This window comes from Carcharodon carcharias, chromosome 33 (genome assembly GCF_017639515.1).
Source record: "Carcharodon carcharias isolate sCarCar2 chromosome 33, sCarCar2.pri, whole genome shotgun sequence".
In the NCBI taxonomy this organism is placed as follows: domain Eukaryota; kingdom Metazoa; phylum Chordata; class Chondrichthyes; order Lamniformes; family Lamnidae; genus Carcharodon; species Carcharodon carcharias.
Window position 1 is genome coordinate 20,849,638 of NC_054499.1, and position 16,516 is coordinate 20,866,153.

The following is a 16,516-nucleotide window of genomic DNA, read 5'->3' on the forward strand; positions in this document are numbered from 1 at the left end:
TCATTCCAAGAATGGATATCAAAAAATAGGATTCATTCCATAGAAGTGTGAGGCAATGCATTTGGGAAGGGCAAACAAGGCAAGGGTAATGGACAATAAATGGTAAATTCTGAGAGGTCTAGAGGAACAGAGGGACCTTGCAGGGCAGGTAAATAAGATGGCTAAGAAGGCGCACAGAGTACTTTTCTTTATTGGCCGAGATCCAGAGTACAAGTAGTATTTAGATGAGCACTTGAAACACCATAGCATATAGAGCTACAGGCCAAGTGATGGAAAATGGGATTAGAATGGATAGGTGTTTGATGGCTAGCATGGACACGATGGGCCAAAGGGCCTGCTTCTGTGCTGTATAACTCTATGACAAAAGCAGGCAAGTTATGCTGGAACTGTACAGAACAGTAGTTAGACTGGTGCTAGTGCACAGCATAAAATTCTGGTTACTGCATTCCAGGGAGGAATTGCTACAGTAGAAAAGGTACTGAGGAGATTTATGAGGATGTTGCCAGGAATGTGGAGTTAGATGTTTGGTAGTATAGAACTTGATTATTGCTGAAAAAAAGAGACATTTTTTGTCAAAGCTTTTCATCTTACACTCATCAGGACAATTCACAAGAAATCCAAATGAATGCAAACAAATGTAGAATTTGAGCTATGAGAAAAGATTATACAGACTGGAGTGGTTTTCCTTTGAACAGAGGAGGTTATGGGGAATATAAAATTATAAGGCACTTAGATAGAGTGGACATCAGGGGCCTACATCCATTCGAGAGGTGGGGCATGGATTTCAAGTAATTAATGGAAAAATTAGAAGGGAGTTGAGGAGTAATTTGGTGGGAGCTTGAAAATCACTGTCCAAAATGGTGGTGGAGACAGAATCCCTCATCATATTTATAGAAGACTTCAATATACATTCCGTAACCTACAGGGCTACAGGCCAAGGATTGGCTGGATGGTGAAATAGGCTGGATGGTTCATTTTTGGCCAGCATTGACATTATAGGCTCAGTGGTCTACTTTTGTGCCGTAAACGTATGTTTCTGTCTAGAACAGTTAGACCAAGTGTTCCGTTTCTATGCTGTTCTAGGTAAATCATTCAGAAACACCTCGTACAGAGAATGGTCAGCATAGGGAAGAAGTTAGAGAGAGAGAGTAAGGAAAGAATTGGAAGCTGCAATTGGGAAAAAATACATGCTCAATACCTTCAGCTGATGAGGCCTTAAATTTGGAATTCCCTCCCTCACCTCAGTACTCTCTCTCCTCCTTCAATATACATTCTTAAAATCTAACCTTTAAACTTAAGTTTTTGGTCGCCTGCCTTAATATGTGGCTCAGTGTCGAGTTTTATTTGATGACGTGCCTGTGAAGTGTCTTGAGACGTTTAGCTATGTTAAAAGCGCTACATAAATACAATTTGTTCTCGAATAAATTCAGACGGGCCAAATGGTCTTGTTCATCATTCATGATGGTCAGTCAGATAGACATTTTGCATGGTCGAGCAGGCACAGTAATTGCTGGTGGTGCTGAAGCTTCTTACACAAAAACGGATCTGAAAACTCCAATTAAAATCACCCAAGCAGGAAGCAGGGCAGTGATGCTGCACAATGGAGCTGTAACTACTCAGTACCATGGGATGCTGGCATGCAAATGCAACCTGCCCTCCACTCAGTTGCTTGGCTTACATGGAAATGACTATGTATACACTATAAAAAAGGGGAACAAAACCAAATTTAACACCAGCATTTCTCCAATATCTACAGTTGTGCAGTTGACAGGTCAAAAATAAAACCCTCGCTTCGAACTCTTTCTGCTGCCCACTTCCTCATGCATGAACAAGCCAATATATTTCAGTGCTGAAAAAACTGGCGAGAGAAAAATCATACTGCGATTTAGTTTTCAGCACCCACTCAGGCAGGTCCACTGTCAGTACATTTTATTATGAAATCTTGCACAGTATTGTGTTAGTTATACGAGATGGCTGATGAAATGTGACTGAATGATAATTTGACGAAGTGCAGACTCAGATTGGGGCCTCAAAGAAAGCCAGTGCCTCCAGTCATAATCAAGAAGATATACAGCCCAGTGGCGCTTATGCAGGATTGATGAATGATGCCGGATTAGTCCGGGTTGACATCTCAGTAATTCATTATGGGAAACTGAACGCTTATACTTGCATTGGAGATGACACAGCAAACGTTCACTGAATAGGTCCCTGGGATGAAGGGGTTGTCATCCCATGATGAGAAGCTGAGTAAATTGGGTCTATTTTCTCCTGAGTTAAGAAGAGTGACAGGCAATCACATTGAAACATACAAGATTCTGAATGGGCTTGACAGGGTGGACACGGAGAAATTACTTCACTCAAAGGGTCGTGAATCTTTGGAATTCTATGCCCCGGAGTGGATGCTCCAGCATTGAATACATTTAAAGCTGGGATAGACAGGTTTTTGGTCTCCCATGGAATCAAGGGATATAGGGAGTGGGCAGGGAAGTAGAGTTGAAGCCTAAGATTAGCCATGATCACACCGAATGGGGCAGGACTGGCTTGAAAGGCCCTATGCTCTACTCCTGCTCCTATTTTTTTGTGTTCTTGTGTACTTCTCAGCTTTTGGCACCCAGCAATGATAGCCAGCACTCTTGGTTCAAGCAAAGCTCCTCATAGCTGTACTACCCCAAAAGCTTTCTAAATGATGAAAAGCTAGAAACAGTGGACGCGGTGATCCAGATATGTAGATTAAAATGTCATAACAGGTACAGAAAGTAACCAAAAAGGCTAATGCAATGCTGGTCTTTATATCTACAGGACTAGAATACAAGGAGGTAGAAGGTATGCTCCAGCTACACAAAGCCCTGGTTAGACCACATCCGGAGTACTGTAAGCAGTTCTGAGCATCTTTGGAAGGATACACCAGTCTTGGTTTGCGCAGTGTTGACTTACCAGAATTTTAACTGTACTCCAAGAGCTGAATTTGGAGGCATTTAAACAAACTAAGGTTGTATATGTATGTATTCCCTGGAATTTAGATGGTTAAGGGCCAATTGTTCAAAGCTTTCAAGCTATTAAAGGAATAGACCAGGTGAGAAATTATCCCTGAGGAGTTTAGGATGAGGTATCAAAGCATAAAAATTAGAGACAGACCTTTCAGGAGTGAAACTATAAAACATTTCTATGCACAAAAGTTGGCAGAAGTTTAGAACTCTATTCCACAAACAGCAATGAATGCGTGATCAATTAGTTAGATGGTAGTACAGATCTTGAGTATTGCAGAAAAAAAGAGACATCAAAGCTTCTCGCCTTGTACTCATCAGGACAGAATCACAAGAATACCAAATCTCAAGGGAAACAACAATTTATACTACATGAGAGCGGACTCTGATTGGTAAAGATATTGCCTGGAGAATGCACCCACAAAACAATTAACTACCAAGCTTTTGTTTAAATTCAAACCAGGCAAGTCAACTCTGATTGGTCAAGGCATTGCCATGGATAATGAACCAGGGAAGCTGTCCCCCAAGCTTTTGTTTAGTTGCAAAAGGCACAATGTGTGGGCATGTTTTTTCGAGTTGCAAAGGACAAGGCCCTGTGTGTGAATATGTGCAGCTTCTAACACGCCAAGTGAGCCACACGGCCAGCCCAACTGATAACCTTAAATTGGTTGTTTTTTGTGTAATTCTTAGCATAATCGGGATTATTTAGTAAGTAATGTCCAATCGCAGAATCACATCTAATGTTGGACACTATGTTCTGAGTGTTTCAAACACAGGCAAGTTGAATACGGTCAGTACTTTGTTTGTTGCTGAATTCAGACCTGGGCTGAGAATATCTCTAGCCAGTGTGGCCTGATTTGATATAGGGTTTCAGGGTTGAAAGGGAAATGTGCATGTGGCTCAGGCACCAGCAACCAGTAACACCTCCAAATATACAATTGCTTGTTAAGTGAACTGGATGTTAAATTAACAGAAGTAATGTGGTCCATGCATTGAGGCATTATAAACACGAAATGCAACAGGGAGCTAAGGAACTCAGGCATACATAGAAATGAGTTCCCAAGATATTATGAGCTCCTGGAAAGAAATGCACTTAAGCAAATCAGTGTTTAACACTGCACAGGAATACTCCATCATCAATAGCACTTGTATGAAGAAACCACAACATCTGGGAAATACAAAATGCACACAAAATACAGACATAATAAATCACCGCTTCTACTGATTGAGTTGTGCTCCAACCACACTGAAGAACCCTTGTCTGAATTTTACCTCCTCCAGCCGACGTCGCTGCTCCTTCTGCTCCTCTATGCGTTTCTGTCGCTCGGAGAGAAGCTGCCGTTTGTGCTCCTCTGGGTCCCGGCGTGGCAGCACAATCTGCTGCTGCTGCCGCCTCACAGCTTCCGAGCGCTCCTTGTTCTCCTGCTGCAGCCGCAGGAAATCTCGCCTCAACGTGGACTCACCTGGCAAATTCACAATGGAGCTGCCATGGAGATGGGGAGCAGAAAAAAAAAGTATAAAGAATCACAGAATGATAAGAACAATGCAGCCCAAGAAGCTGCCATATGGCCCACCATGCACATGTCAACTCTTTGAAAGAACTATCCAATAAGTCCCACTCTCCTGCTCTTTCCCTGTTGTCCTGACAGATGTCCCCCATGAAGCATTGATCCACTTCTCTTTTAAATGTTACTATGAACTACAACCATATAAGGCAACGTATTCCAGATCAAGGGAAAAACTCTAGCGAAGAAAATCCGACAAATTCCCATGACCTGATGGCCTACATCCTAGGGTTCTATAGGAGCATCTGCAGAGATAGGGGATGTGCTGGCTATGAATTTTCCAAAATTCCCTAGATCCTGGAATGGTCCCAGCAGATTGGAAGTTGGCAAATGCAACACCACTATTCAAGAAAGGCGAGAGAGAGGAAACAGGAAACTACAGGTCTATTGGCCTGACATTAGTCATTGGAAAAGTGCTGGAATTTAATATTGAGGAAGTCTTAACAATTAACTTAGAAAAACATAGTATGATTATAACAAATCAGCATGGTTTTATGAAAGGGAAATCCTGTTTGACAAATTTATTAGTTTCTTGAGGATGCAACTAAAAGGGTAGATAACAAGGGAACCAGTAGATGCAGTATATTTGGATTTGACAAGGTGCCACACAAAAGGGTAATACACAAGGTAAAGGCTCATGGAGTTGGGGATAAAATACTAGCATGGATAGAGGATTGGTTGACAGGAAGCAGAGAGTAGGGATAAATGGGGCATTTTCACATTGCAGGTTGTGGACTGTCACAATGATCAGCGCTGGGGCCCCTCAGCTATTTACAATCTACTCTTTGTCTAAATCACTCACATAATTTACCTAAGTTTTCTGACAATACAAAACTAGGTGGGAATGCAAAACTGTGAGGAGGACACAAAGAGGCTGCAAAAGTTAAATAAGTGGGAAGAAGATGGTAGATACAGTATAATGTGGGGAAGTGTGAGGTTATTCATTTGGGTAAAACAGAACAGCAGAATATTTTTTAAAAGGCGTGAAACTTGTAAATTTTGCTGTTCAAAAAGTTAAACTTGGGTGTACTCATAAGGAACACAAAAAGGTTTGCATGCAGGTACAGCAAGCAATTAGGACAGCAAATGGCATGCTGGCCTTTGGATTTAAGTGCAAGAATAAAAAAGCCTTGCTACAATTGTACAGAGCTTTGGTGAGATCACACCTGGAATACTGTGTGCAGTTTCGGTCTCTACATTTAAGCAAGGATATACTTGGATTAGAAGTGGTGCAGCGAAAGTTCACTAGTGGTCTGTGGGGTCAGAGGGTTTGTCATGATGAGGGGCTGAGTAAATTGGGTCTATATTCTCTGGAGTTTTGAAGAATGAAAGGAGATCTCATTGAAAGATTCAAGATAATGAAGGGGCTTCACAGGGTAGATACTGAGGCACTGTTTCTCCTGGCTGGAGAATATAGAACAAGGGGGCACAGTTTTAGGATAAGGTGCTGATCATTTAGGACTGACATGAAGAGAAATTTCTTCACTCAACGGGTTGTGAATCTTTGCAATTCTCGACCCCCGAGGATTGTGGATGCACCATCTTGAATATATATAAAGTAGATAGATGAATTTTTGGTCTCTCAGGGAATCAAGGGATATGGGGAGTGTGTAGGTAAGCGAAGCAGAGGTAGATAATCAGCCATGATCATATTGAATGGCAGAGAAGGCACAAAAAGTCACATGGTCCATTGCTGCTCCTATTTCTAAAGTTCCTATCGTAACTCATTAGGTTAAAAAATTGTCCTCAGCTCCCACCTTATGTCACTCATATCAAGCGTAAATGAATGGTCAGAGTGAAGATAAATGTATTGGAAAGAGGTTCAGGGTCTCTCCTCAAATAATCTTTACAGATACTGTACATTTTCATGATTTCCTGCTTTTCTTTTTGTTTCCAACAACTGGTTTTTAAAAATCTTTTTACATACAAGAGTCACTAAAAAGGGATTTTTTGACAATTTGCCACAGCTCTAGTTTTGAAGCCGCACATGCATGCAAGTTTATTTTTTTAATTTTCAAAGGGGACAATTCATCAATTGTAGAAATTCTCACCAGACCCCCTCACTTTTTTTTATAGAACGGAACCAGGTGGTCTTTCTGAATTGATTTTAATAAGGGGTTAGGAGATCAGCTTGTCGTCAAACAAGGGTACTAAGGCTGCAAACATTTTGGTTCTCCTTGGGGTTTGTGAGGGAATCTGTGGCTAGGGCACAGAGTTTGTGGCAGAGGTCAAAGACGATGATTTGGTCTTGTTTAGCACCAACACGGCTCACCTCAATGAGCATAAACTGCAGAAGCTTGCCCCTCGCATTTCAAACAAAAATCTCACTCAGAAAAGGAGACTGCAGAAGTAAAAGATACGCTTGCGGGCTCGGACTTTTACTCGACAACTTTTTGTGTTATATGTTAAGGTTGATAGCGCTCGATGCTGACACAGAGCATTGGAAATGGGCAATGTTTCATTCCTTCGTGCTAACGTTACCCATTCCACGGAAAAATTAAATTTGTGTAGCAGAAATTGTGTTACACAAAGCTAACAGGTGCAAGGACAAATAAACCTTCTGGTACTTTCAACAAAACACACACACGATGCAGCTTTTTTTTTTAAATAACACACCTGGGTTCTCCTTCTTCACCGACATTGTCCTCCTCCTCCTCACTGCCGCTATATTCGTACTCTGTCTCCTCTGTTCAATAAAGAGAACCTGTTACTATGCCCCTGACATTATACTTGAAGACCAATTGTTATTAGCACTGCACATGGTGAAATGGGCAGTAGCAGCTGCCGAGTAACTGACCCACCCTTACCTTTTTCGCCTCGCTTCTTCCGGGTCCGATCAATATGGTCTTTTAGCTGGATGCGTACCTGCCTCTCGGTTGGCTGGTCTCGGATGAAGCTGTGTTTTAGCAGCTGATCTGTAGACGGTCTCTGAGTATAATTTTTTATCAGACAATTCTCAATAAACTCTATAAACCTCCGTGACCTACCAAAAAAATGGTTAAAGTAGAATTTAAAAAAAACATGCACATGTTACAGTTAAGCTATGTTGCAGTTCGTATAAATATTCATGGTATGCATGCAGGTTTGACTAAAGGCCTAAGTTTGTGTCACAGGCCCAGATGGTACTCAAGCCTCCAGACAGAGGGGATGAAGGTTCTTCCTCAACTGCAACCTGCTAGCTCCCCAAATGCAACTAGTTTCAAAATCTCAGCGTGCCTTAGTCAAGGGAAATGTGGAACAGGATTGGGATCTTCCTCAGGGGCCTATTCCATGCTGGGACAGAATCTCCTGCTGTCTAGTCAAAGGCACTTCCAGGAAGCGCCCAAAAGTCTTCTGGCCTGGCAGAGGCATGACGCTGATGAGCTGCGAATAAATACAGGCTTTGGTGCAAAGTTCGATCTTTTATGTGAAAACCTCTTAATTACACAGATGGCAGAGGATCTGGTTTAAATAAAAATGTTACATGTTTAGCAAAGGAGTTTGAATTTCAAGGCAAGGTTTCAGATCGGTCTATGGGAAATCCTGGCAAAATAGGATTCCTACAAGGTAATCTTAAATTTATTTTAAATAGTATGGTTTCACCCCCACCATCTCAAAGTCTGCACTAAAATAGCCCACCATGAGCAACGCTGAGCCAGCTGATGGAGTTTGCAGGTCTGGTCCATAACTAAAGCAAAAACCATTCATTTACCATGTGGGAAGTCACCACCTGGCTTCTTCCTGCAAAAACATTTAGGCATGATCACCTCCCACCCATGCTGACAGAATTGCTTTGTGTTTAAATCACAACTCCTCCCCCACAGTCAGTCTCCCCAGCAGCAGCCAGCAATGTGACCCTCAGTAGTACTCAAACAAGTCCAGCTTGGGAGCTAGGACGATTTATAACACTTGGTGTCATCACTGCATACAAAGCAGACACTTGCCTGGAGGAATGTGCCATAGGCCTAACTTATGTGTTATATTACACAGTGGTCATGGTCAAGGAATTCAGATTTGATAAATAACTGATTTGTTTTTCTGGTCCGTGCAATTCAGAAGAAAAAGATTTATTGAGTCAAATCATGAATTTTACGTTGGAAGTCAAATGAAGAGCTTTAATAATCAGATATGAAAAAGCGCCACTGACTATCAGTATTTCAGTGTATAATTCATAATGAAGCACTCGGATCACTACCCCACAATATTTATAAACTTGTAAACAGAAAGTTCAAACCTAGAAAATCAGAATTTCTAACAGTGCCTTTTGCCCATATAACTCGATTCCGAAGGCAGTCCTAAATCTTCAAATTTTAGCACAAAAAAGGCCGTAACTTATATCTTGTTGGCTTGTTTCTCTAACAAAGATGCCCTATTCGTGCTAATGTCTAGACTGGATTCAAAAACATGACCTGCAGTTTTGTTCAACTTCGGACACTCTATCTTCCCACCCCAACTGCTCCAGTGAGCCGAAACTGAAAGCAGTCACATTTTCCCAAGCTTGGAAAAAACATGGAAAATATCAGGAGGCCGAATACCACATGGTAATTTCAAATTTTCAACCAAAATAAATTACTTCTATTTCATTCCTTAGGGATTAAAGGTAGTAATAATTTTCAACTATTTAAAAATCTAATACACTTTAACGAGTAATAACTTCTTTCATTCAACGTATTTTGTCATCCTTGTCAGTTTGTCCCCTCTCCCATTCATATCGCAATGCTCAGACTGACTGACAGAGACAGTTCTGCTCCCAGACCTCACGCTGCTATACTCACGTAGTCAGTTAGTAACTGCTTAATACCATGACAGGCCTGCTCCACAGACCAGATTGTCTTGTTTCTGCTCTGTGTTGACACCACCCTCCCCACTCCAATCTCAGATGTATAGAGTACTTAGTTACATTTATTTTACACTACAGAAACAGACCATGTGGCCCAACAGGCTCATGACTGCCCTTTCCGCCCCACTTCTCCTAACCCCACTTCTCCTAACCCCACCTCTCCTAACCCCACTTCTCCTAACCCCACTTCTCCTAACCCCACTTCTCCTAACCCCACTTCTCCTAACCCCACTTCTCCTAACCCCACTTCTCCTAACCCCACTTCTCCTAACCCCACTTCTCCTAACCCCACCATACAACCTTCAAATCCTTTCTTCCTTGTGTGTTTACCTAGTTTCTTCTTAAATGCATCTATGCTGTTCACCTCACAATGGACACATTCCACGTGGACTCTCACCAAAGGAAACAGTTTCTCTCTAGCAGCTCCTTTAATCATCTATGCACCTCAACTGGATCATCCGCCAAAAAACTTGAATCCTCAGTTTCCACTACGTTTTTTTTAATTACTATGTTTGACCATTTGAGAGCACATGTAAATGGCAGAGTACACTGCAAAACTGGCCAGTCAATCTCTACAATAAGTCAACTTATAATACTGGGTTTGGACAACTGTACGTGGCCTCTCTGTGCATCACTACACACCAAACTTCTGAATGGATGCTTCATTGGCCTTAGCTGATAATCATTCTCAAACGTTATATCTCCCTTCTTTCTCCTCTGAGCTCCTTAACTCTTTATCCAGTTTCTCCTCCTGTCCTATTTTACCAGTTTTATTCTTTGCATGACGACCCATCCTTTTCCTGAACTTTTAAAACTGTGGAGCATTTCAGATCCCCTCAGTCTCCTGTTCATCATCCAACCCATCGGCTATGAAAACCCAGTGTGCATCAGCTAACTACTGTGATTTGACTGGCTTCAGTGTGATTTGACTGGCTTCAGTGTGATTTGACTGGCTTCAGTGTGATTTGACTGGCTTCAGTGTGATTTGACTGGCTTCAGTGTGATTTGACTGGCTTCAGTGTGATTTGACTGGCTTCAGTGTGATTTGACTGGCTTCAGTGTGATTTGACTGACTTCAGTGTGATTTGACTGACTTCAGTGTGATTTGACTGGCTTCATGTTCTTTCCTGCCTTGGTGTTATCCTGCCAAATACATCTGGGCAACTCAGCTGAAGCATGTTCAAACTGATGAGCACATCACAGGTCCCATTCCCAACCATCACACCTTATAATCACTTACCATTTCTTAGATTTTAACCTGGGAGGGGGGTTTCTTGGAATAAGGAATAGGGCTCGCATTGGGTGCATGTCACACAGAGCTGAAGTGAAACAGAAAAGAAATAAAAAAGGAACAATATATAAAGAATATCTCTAAACCGATGCCTAAAAAATACACTTTATACAATGCTACCAATTTCCCAGCTTAATCCAGAGTAAGCCCATCCATAATTTTGAAGTTGTGCAGCTTTTGTATTGATCAGCCAGCTGTCTATAGCATGCATGGGAACCCATAGACAGGAGCATAAAACCTTGAAATAAAAATGTTAAAGAAATCCAGTTTTTACTTCCCTGGTATGGTGTGTGTAATCTATCACACCTCAGTTACCCCAGGCCAGAGAATGCAGGCACACATTGGCAGGAGCCAAGGCTCAGGGACCATCCCTTCTCATATTAACTACTAATGTTTACCCAGGTACAATCATGCAGCTTAGGAACAAACAGCAACAGTATCCTTCCCATTGTTTTGCCAGCCAGAACGGCACTACCCATTAGGCTTAAAGGGTCATCAGTGGATGGTGTGGGAGGAATCACAGCCCACAACGCCAGGGCCCATTAAGAAAGAGTGTTGCCTAGTCATATAAGTACACAACCTCAAGGAGTACGGAGAGGCTGTCTGGCTCAAGTATCATTGATTCTGCCACAGATAGTCGCTAAGTTCTAATCTCCCATCACTTACCTGTTGCAGCACCTTGGAGGCAACTTGACTGCAGAATAGATCACACTTAAAACATGCAGTAAAATCCATAAATGAATAACAGTGCAGGCATCAATAAACATTTTTTTTTAGAATTAGGCTTTACTTTACAAAAGAGGATCATGATTTTCTTCTGTTTTAAATTAAGGTAAATGTAAGTGTAGCCTGAGATAAAGGCGGTTTCTCCACTGAAGCCCTAATTCAAATTCCGATTAGAAACTAGGTTTTTTACAAATTCTTTCCTGAGAAAGCCGGTATTTATTGCTCTAAGCGATTTGATACATCCGAGTGGCATAGGGCTGCAGTCGTGTATGTGGTCAGGCTGGGTAAGGGCAGCAGGTTTCCTAACAGGCACGACTAAACCAATTGTGCCTTTGACAATCTGACAACTTTAGGGGCATTTTTACTGAAAACAGCTTTTATATTTCTGGATTTGAAAAAAAAATCAAATTCTCAATCTGCTATGGCATTGTCTAGATTGTGAAACAAGTTACAGGATGACACTATTTTACCTCTTAGCACTGAACCATTCCAGCTTTCTCGGACCAACATCAGGAACCAATTGGCCCAAGGTATACTATATAGAGGGCAGATTTGGGTGTTGGGATTTGCCTTTTGCAGTCACTGGTTGGAGACCATCCAAACCCGGATCGTAAAAGACATTTGAGAGGGGAACTGTCATTCACCAGAGAAAGGACAGTGGTTTAACGCACTGTGCCACCTAGCCCTGGTAAGAAACCATGACATGCACATAATATTTACACATTTTATTGTCTATCTTATTATAAAGTTGCCATTTCTCTTTCTCTATGTTTTCCTCCCTGTGTGCTAGACTTGAATGCCTATGTGATGGAATCCAGGAATGTCACCATGTTTTACCCTGCCATTCGATGGAGCGAGACATTTGGCTGCTCAATGTGGTGCTCACCAAGAATGGTATGCTTCAATACCATCATCGCTCACTCCCCCACCTCCAATGGATGATACAGAAAAACTTGAGAGCTTCACCGTTACTTTCTTTACATTCTCTGTTCAAGTAATTTTTATAATTATTAATTCACAGAATGCAGGCATCCCTGACAAGGCCAGCATTTATTGTCTGCCTCTAACTGCCCTCGAGAAGCTGGTGGTGAGCCACTTTGAGTGGCTTGCTAGGCCATTACAAAGGACAGTTAACAGGCCACCACATTACTGTGGCTCTGCAGTCACATACAGTCACTGGGTAAGGATGACAGAGGTCCTTCCCTACAGGATGTTTGTGAACCAGATGGGTTTTTAAGACAATCCCCTTGTTTCAAGGTCACCAATACTGCTACAAGCCTTTTATTCCCCATTTATTTAATCAACTGAATTGTTTTAAATTCCCCAGCTGTCATGGTGGAATTTGAACTTATGTTGTCAGGTCGTTAAGCCCAGGCCTCTGTATCACTCATCCAGTAATATAACCACAATGTTACAGTGCCCGATAATTTATGCTCGGTCCTTGTTGAACATAAAACAGCAAGCACTTGCCACAGAATATAATAGACCGCGCAGGAAATCCACTAATCATTCACAATACATCACTCATTAAAAGGCAACTATATGCATTAAAGACATCAGCTATATTAGGATTTCCTTTGACTCTGACTGACACAGTTGAGTTAATTGTGTGTTGTTCGACTTGGAACTCTTCAATTGACTTATGCGTCCAGTCGTCCTTTCTGGCTTGGCGTACACAAAAAATAGCTAAAGATTTTAGAGGAATGTTAACCTTTAGTTCAAGGGAACTTGAATACAAAGGGCAGGACGTCATACAGGTATTATATAAAGCTCTGGTTCCATCCTATTTAAAATGTTATGATCAGTTCTGGGGACTGCATCCCAGGAAAGATATATTGGCCTTTGAGGGGGTGCAGTGCATATTCACCAGAGTGGGACCTGGGAAATGAGGTTAAATTGAGGACAAGTTGCATAGACTGGCTTGTATTGTCTTGAATTTAGAAGGTTAAGGGGATCTAATTGAGGTGTTTAAGATCATTAATTGCATTGATAGGCAGATAGGGAGAAACTATTTCTTCTGGTGGGAACAAAGATGCATAACCTTAGAAGTAGGTTGTTCAGGGGTGTTGTCAGGAAGCACTTCTTGACACAAAGGAGAGTGGAAATCTGGAATTCTCTTCCCCAAAAAGCTGTTGAGGCTGGAGATCAACAGAAAATTTCAAATTTGAAACTGACAGATTTTTGTTAGGCAAGGGTATTAATGAACCAGGGCAGGTAAATGAAGTTAGGGTGCAGGTCAGCCATGAATGGCCGAAGGGGCTGGACAGGCTCGAGGGGCCTAATGGCACAGGCTGAATGGTGGAACAAGCTTAAGAGGCCCAACGGGTTACTCCTGATCCTACATTCCTATGTATATGTATGAAAATAGTATTGAAGCTTTTACTGACCATGTAAACTTTATAAGCCTGGCCATTCATTGACTGGGGAAGCAACCTGCAAAGCCAGCCAGTGAAATACCGGCTTTTCCAAAGCTGCTGTAACCTTTGATATGGCAGCAGGAGTCAGGAGAAAGCAGGGCAGTGAAAGATAATTCTTTTGACGGGGAAGAATGTTCGGAAAGTTGAGGTTAGGTGGAGAAAAAGATTTAAGATTTAAAAGAAAATGTATGTAAGGCTGACAGAACAGAAAAGAATGGTAGTAAATAGAAATAGTGCAAGTGGAATTTCCAGTGTTACAATTTTTCTGCCCTTGTGCCCTCAGGGTAATGTTTTTATTGTAGTTAGGTTTGTTACAGTAATAAAGCTTTATTACATTATAGTTAGTGTTATTTTTAAGCTGCATCAAGGAGCAGAACACAAACATTTGGCCCTGGAAAACAGGGATCCCTATGGGATTGTCCACAGTTTAAGCATTAGGTCTGGAACATACTAACTAGAGTAGAAATCCAAGGAATGTCAGCCCTCAAAATGCTTGTCCCACAGCATGTGCTGTAGCAGTGATATCGACTGGACAGATCAGTCATCTCCAGTTTCTGCAGCTCCAAAACAAATTGGAGTATAACGAGCAGACTAAGAGTTAGTCAATCTTTTCACCGATTCCCAAAGCAACGGTTTAAATCGACCGCAGGGCTTATTCTCATTAGTTGCTCAATGATTAAAAAAAGAACCACTAACAAAAGCTGGTCAGTATGGCAAAACATTCAAGTTCAGAATGCCATAAAAAGGGCATCGTTTGAATGGTGATCCCATCCTTCGCCAACCTTGCTTAAAGAAAAACTTACGTGGTGCACCTTCTGCCATTTCGATTGCAGTAATTCCCAAAGACCAAATGTCACTCTGCAAAGAAACCAAATTAAGTCAGGTTACAGGAGAAAATATCTGACAGTTTCACATCCCAGCTCTGACAGTACAATGCTGCTCGACCAACTTCCAGGTTTATGTCACAAATGTTAAATCATTCAGGATGAGCATTGTCACTAATGTATTTATTATTAAAGGTAAGGATTACATTACAATAGAAAGCATATTTGAATTAATGGAGAAAGATGGATAGAACAGAAAGAGAACAAACGAGTTTACATTTATATGGCAACTTTCACAACTTCAGGACTCCAAAACGTTTCTTTTTTTTAATTCATTCATGGGATATAGGTGTCACTGGCTGGCCCAGCATTTATTGCCCATCCCTCATTGTCCTTGAGAAGGTGGTGGTGAACTGCCTTCTTGAACCGCTGCAGTCCATGTGGTGTAGGTGCACCCACAGTGCTGTTAGGGAGGGAGTTCCAGGATTTTGACCCAGCAACAGTGAAGGAGCGGCCGATATATTTTCAAGTCAGGCTGGTGAGTGACTTGGAGGGGAACTTCCAGGTGGTGATGTTCCTATGTGTCTGCTGCCCTTGTCCTTCTAGATGGTAGTGGTCGTGGGTTTGGAAGGTGCTGTCTAAGAAGCCTTGATGAATTCCTGCAGTGCATCTTGTAGATGGTACACACACTGCTGCTACTGTGCATCGGTGGTGGAGGGAGTGAATGTGGCGCCAATCAAGCGGACTGCTTTGTCCTCGACGATGTCCAGCTTCTTGAGTGTTGTGGGAGCTGCACTCATCCAGGCAAGCGGGGACTATTACATCACACTCCTGACTTGTGCCTTGTAGATGGTGGACAAGCTTTGGGGAGTCAAGAGGTGAGTTACTCGTCGCATGATTCCTAGCCTCTGACCTGCTCTTGTAGCCACAGTATTTATACAGCTAGTCCAGTTCAGTTTCTTGTCAATGACAACCCCCAGGAGGTTAATAGTGGGGATTTCAGTGATGGTAATGCCATTGAACATCAAGGGGCAATGGTTGGATTCTCTCTTGTTGGAGATGGTCATTGCCTGACACTTGTGTGGCGTGAATGCTACTTGCCACTTGTCAGCCCAAGCCTGGATGCTGTCCAGGTCTTGCTGCATTTGGACATGGACTGCTTCAGTATCTGAGGACTCACGAATGGTGCTGAGCATTGTGTATTCATCAGCGAACATCCCCACTTCTGATCTTATGATTCAAAGCCAATCAAGCACTTCTGCAGTGCTGGCACCATTGTAATGTAGTCAAATGTGGCTCGTTGGGAGCACTCTCATCTTCGAGTCAGAGGATCATGTGCTCAAGTCTCTGGAGCAGAATTTGAATCTATGATCCAGGCTGACACGCAAATGCAGTATTGAGGGAGTGCTGCCCTGTCAGGTGTCATCTTTTCGGTGTGTTGTTAAACTGAGGCCCTGTCTACCCCCTCAGCTGGAAGAAAAACATCCCATGGGACTACCTCAAAGAGAGAGGAACGCTCCCAAGGATCCTGGCCAATTTTTATCCTACAATCAAACTACTTAAAAAAGAGATCATGGTCATTATCACACTGATGTTTGGCTCCTGTATTTTCTTATTGAAAAAGGATGCAACTGGCTATAATGCACACTGGGACATCCCGAGGTTATGAAAAACACTATAGAAATGTACATTTTCTTTTGAGGTAGGCAATCATCTGATCATCCACAATAAGGTCAGCGAACAGAGGACAGGAATCTCCAAATTAGTGACAGGTCATCTGCCTTTAATACTGTGCTTCCAAGGCGGTGGGGGTTGGAGTGGGGAACAGGAGGAAATGGAGGTTTCATTTATAGGGGTGAAACTTGCTAGGGGTGAGGGTAAACAGAAGCG

The 16,516-nt window shown here is 42.2% G+C and overlaps 1 protein-coding gene across 2 annotated transcripts in view; it reads right to left on the bottom strand.

The window, feature by feature from the left end:
* Positions 1 to 16,516, bottom strand: part of LOC121272297 (misshapen-like kinase 1) — a 276,034-nt gene that overhangs the window by 97,011 nt on the left and 162,507 nt on the right. For both annotated transcript variants that reach the window (XM_041178877.1, XM_041178876.1), the window contains exons 8-12: positions 14,606 to 14,660; positions 10,609 to 10,687; positions 7,357 to 7,532; positions 7,166 to 7,235; positions 4,257 to 4,467 (exon numbers count right to left, since the gene is read on the bottom strand). In XM_041178877.1, the coding sequence (XP_041034811.1) occupies positions 4,257 to 4,467; positions 7,166 to 7,235; positions 7,357 to 7,532; positions 10,609 to 10,687; positions 14,606 to 14,660 (591 nt within the window). The remainder of the gene's footprint in view (positions 1 to 4,256; positions 4,468 to 7,165; positions 7,236 to 7,356; positions 7,533 to 10,608; positions 10,688 to 14,605; positions 14,661 to 16,516) is intronic.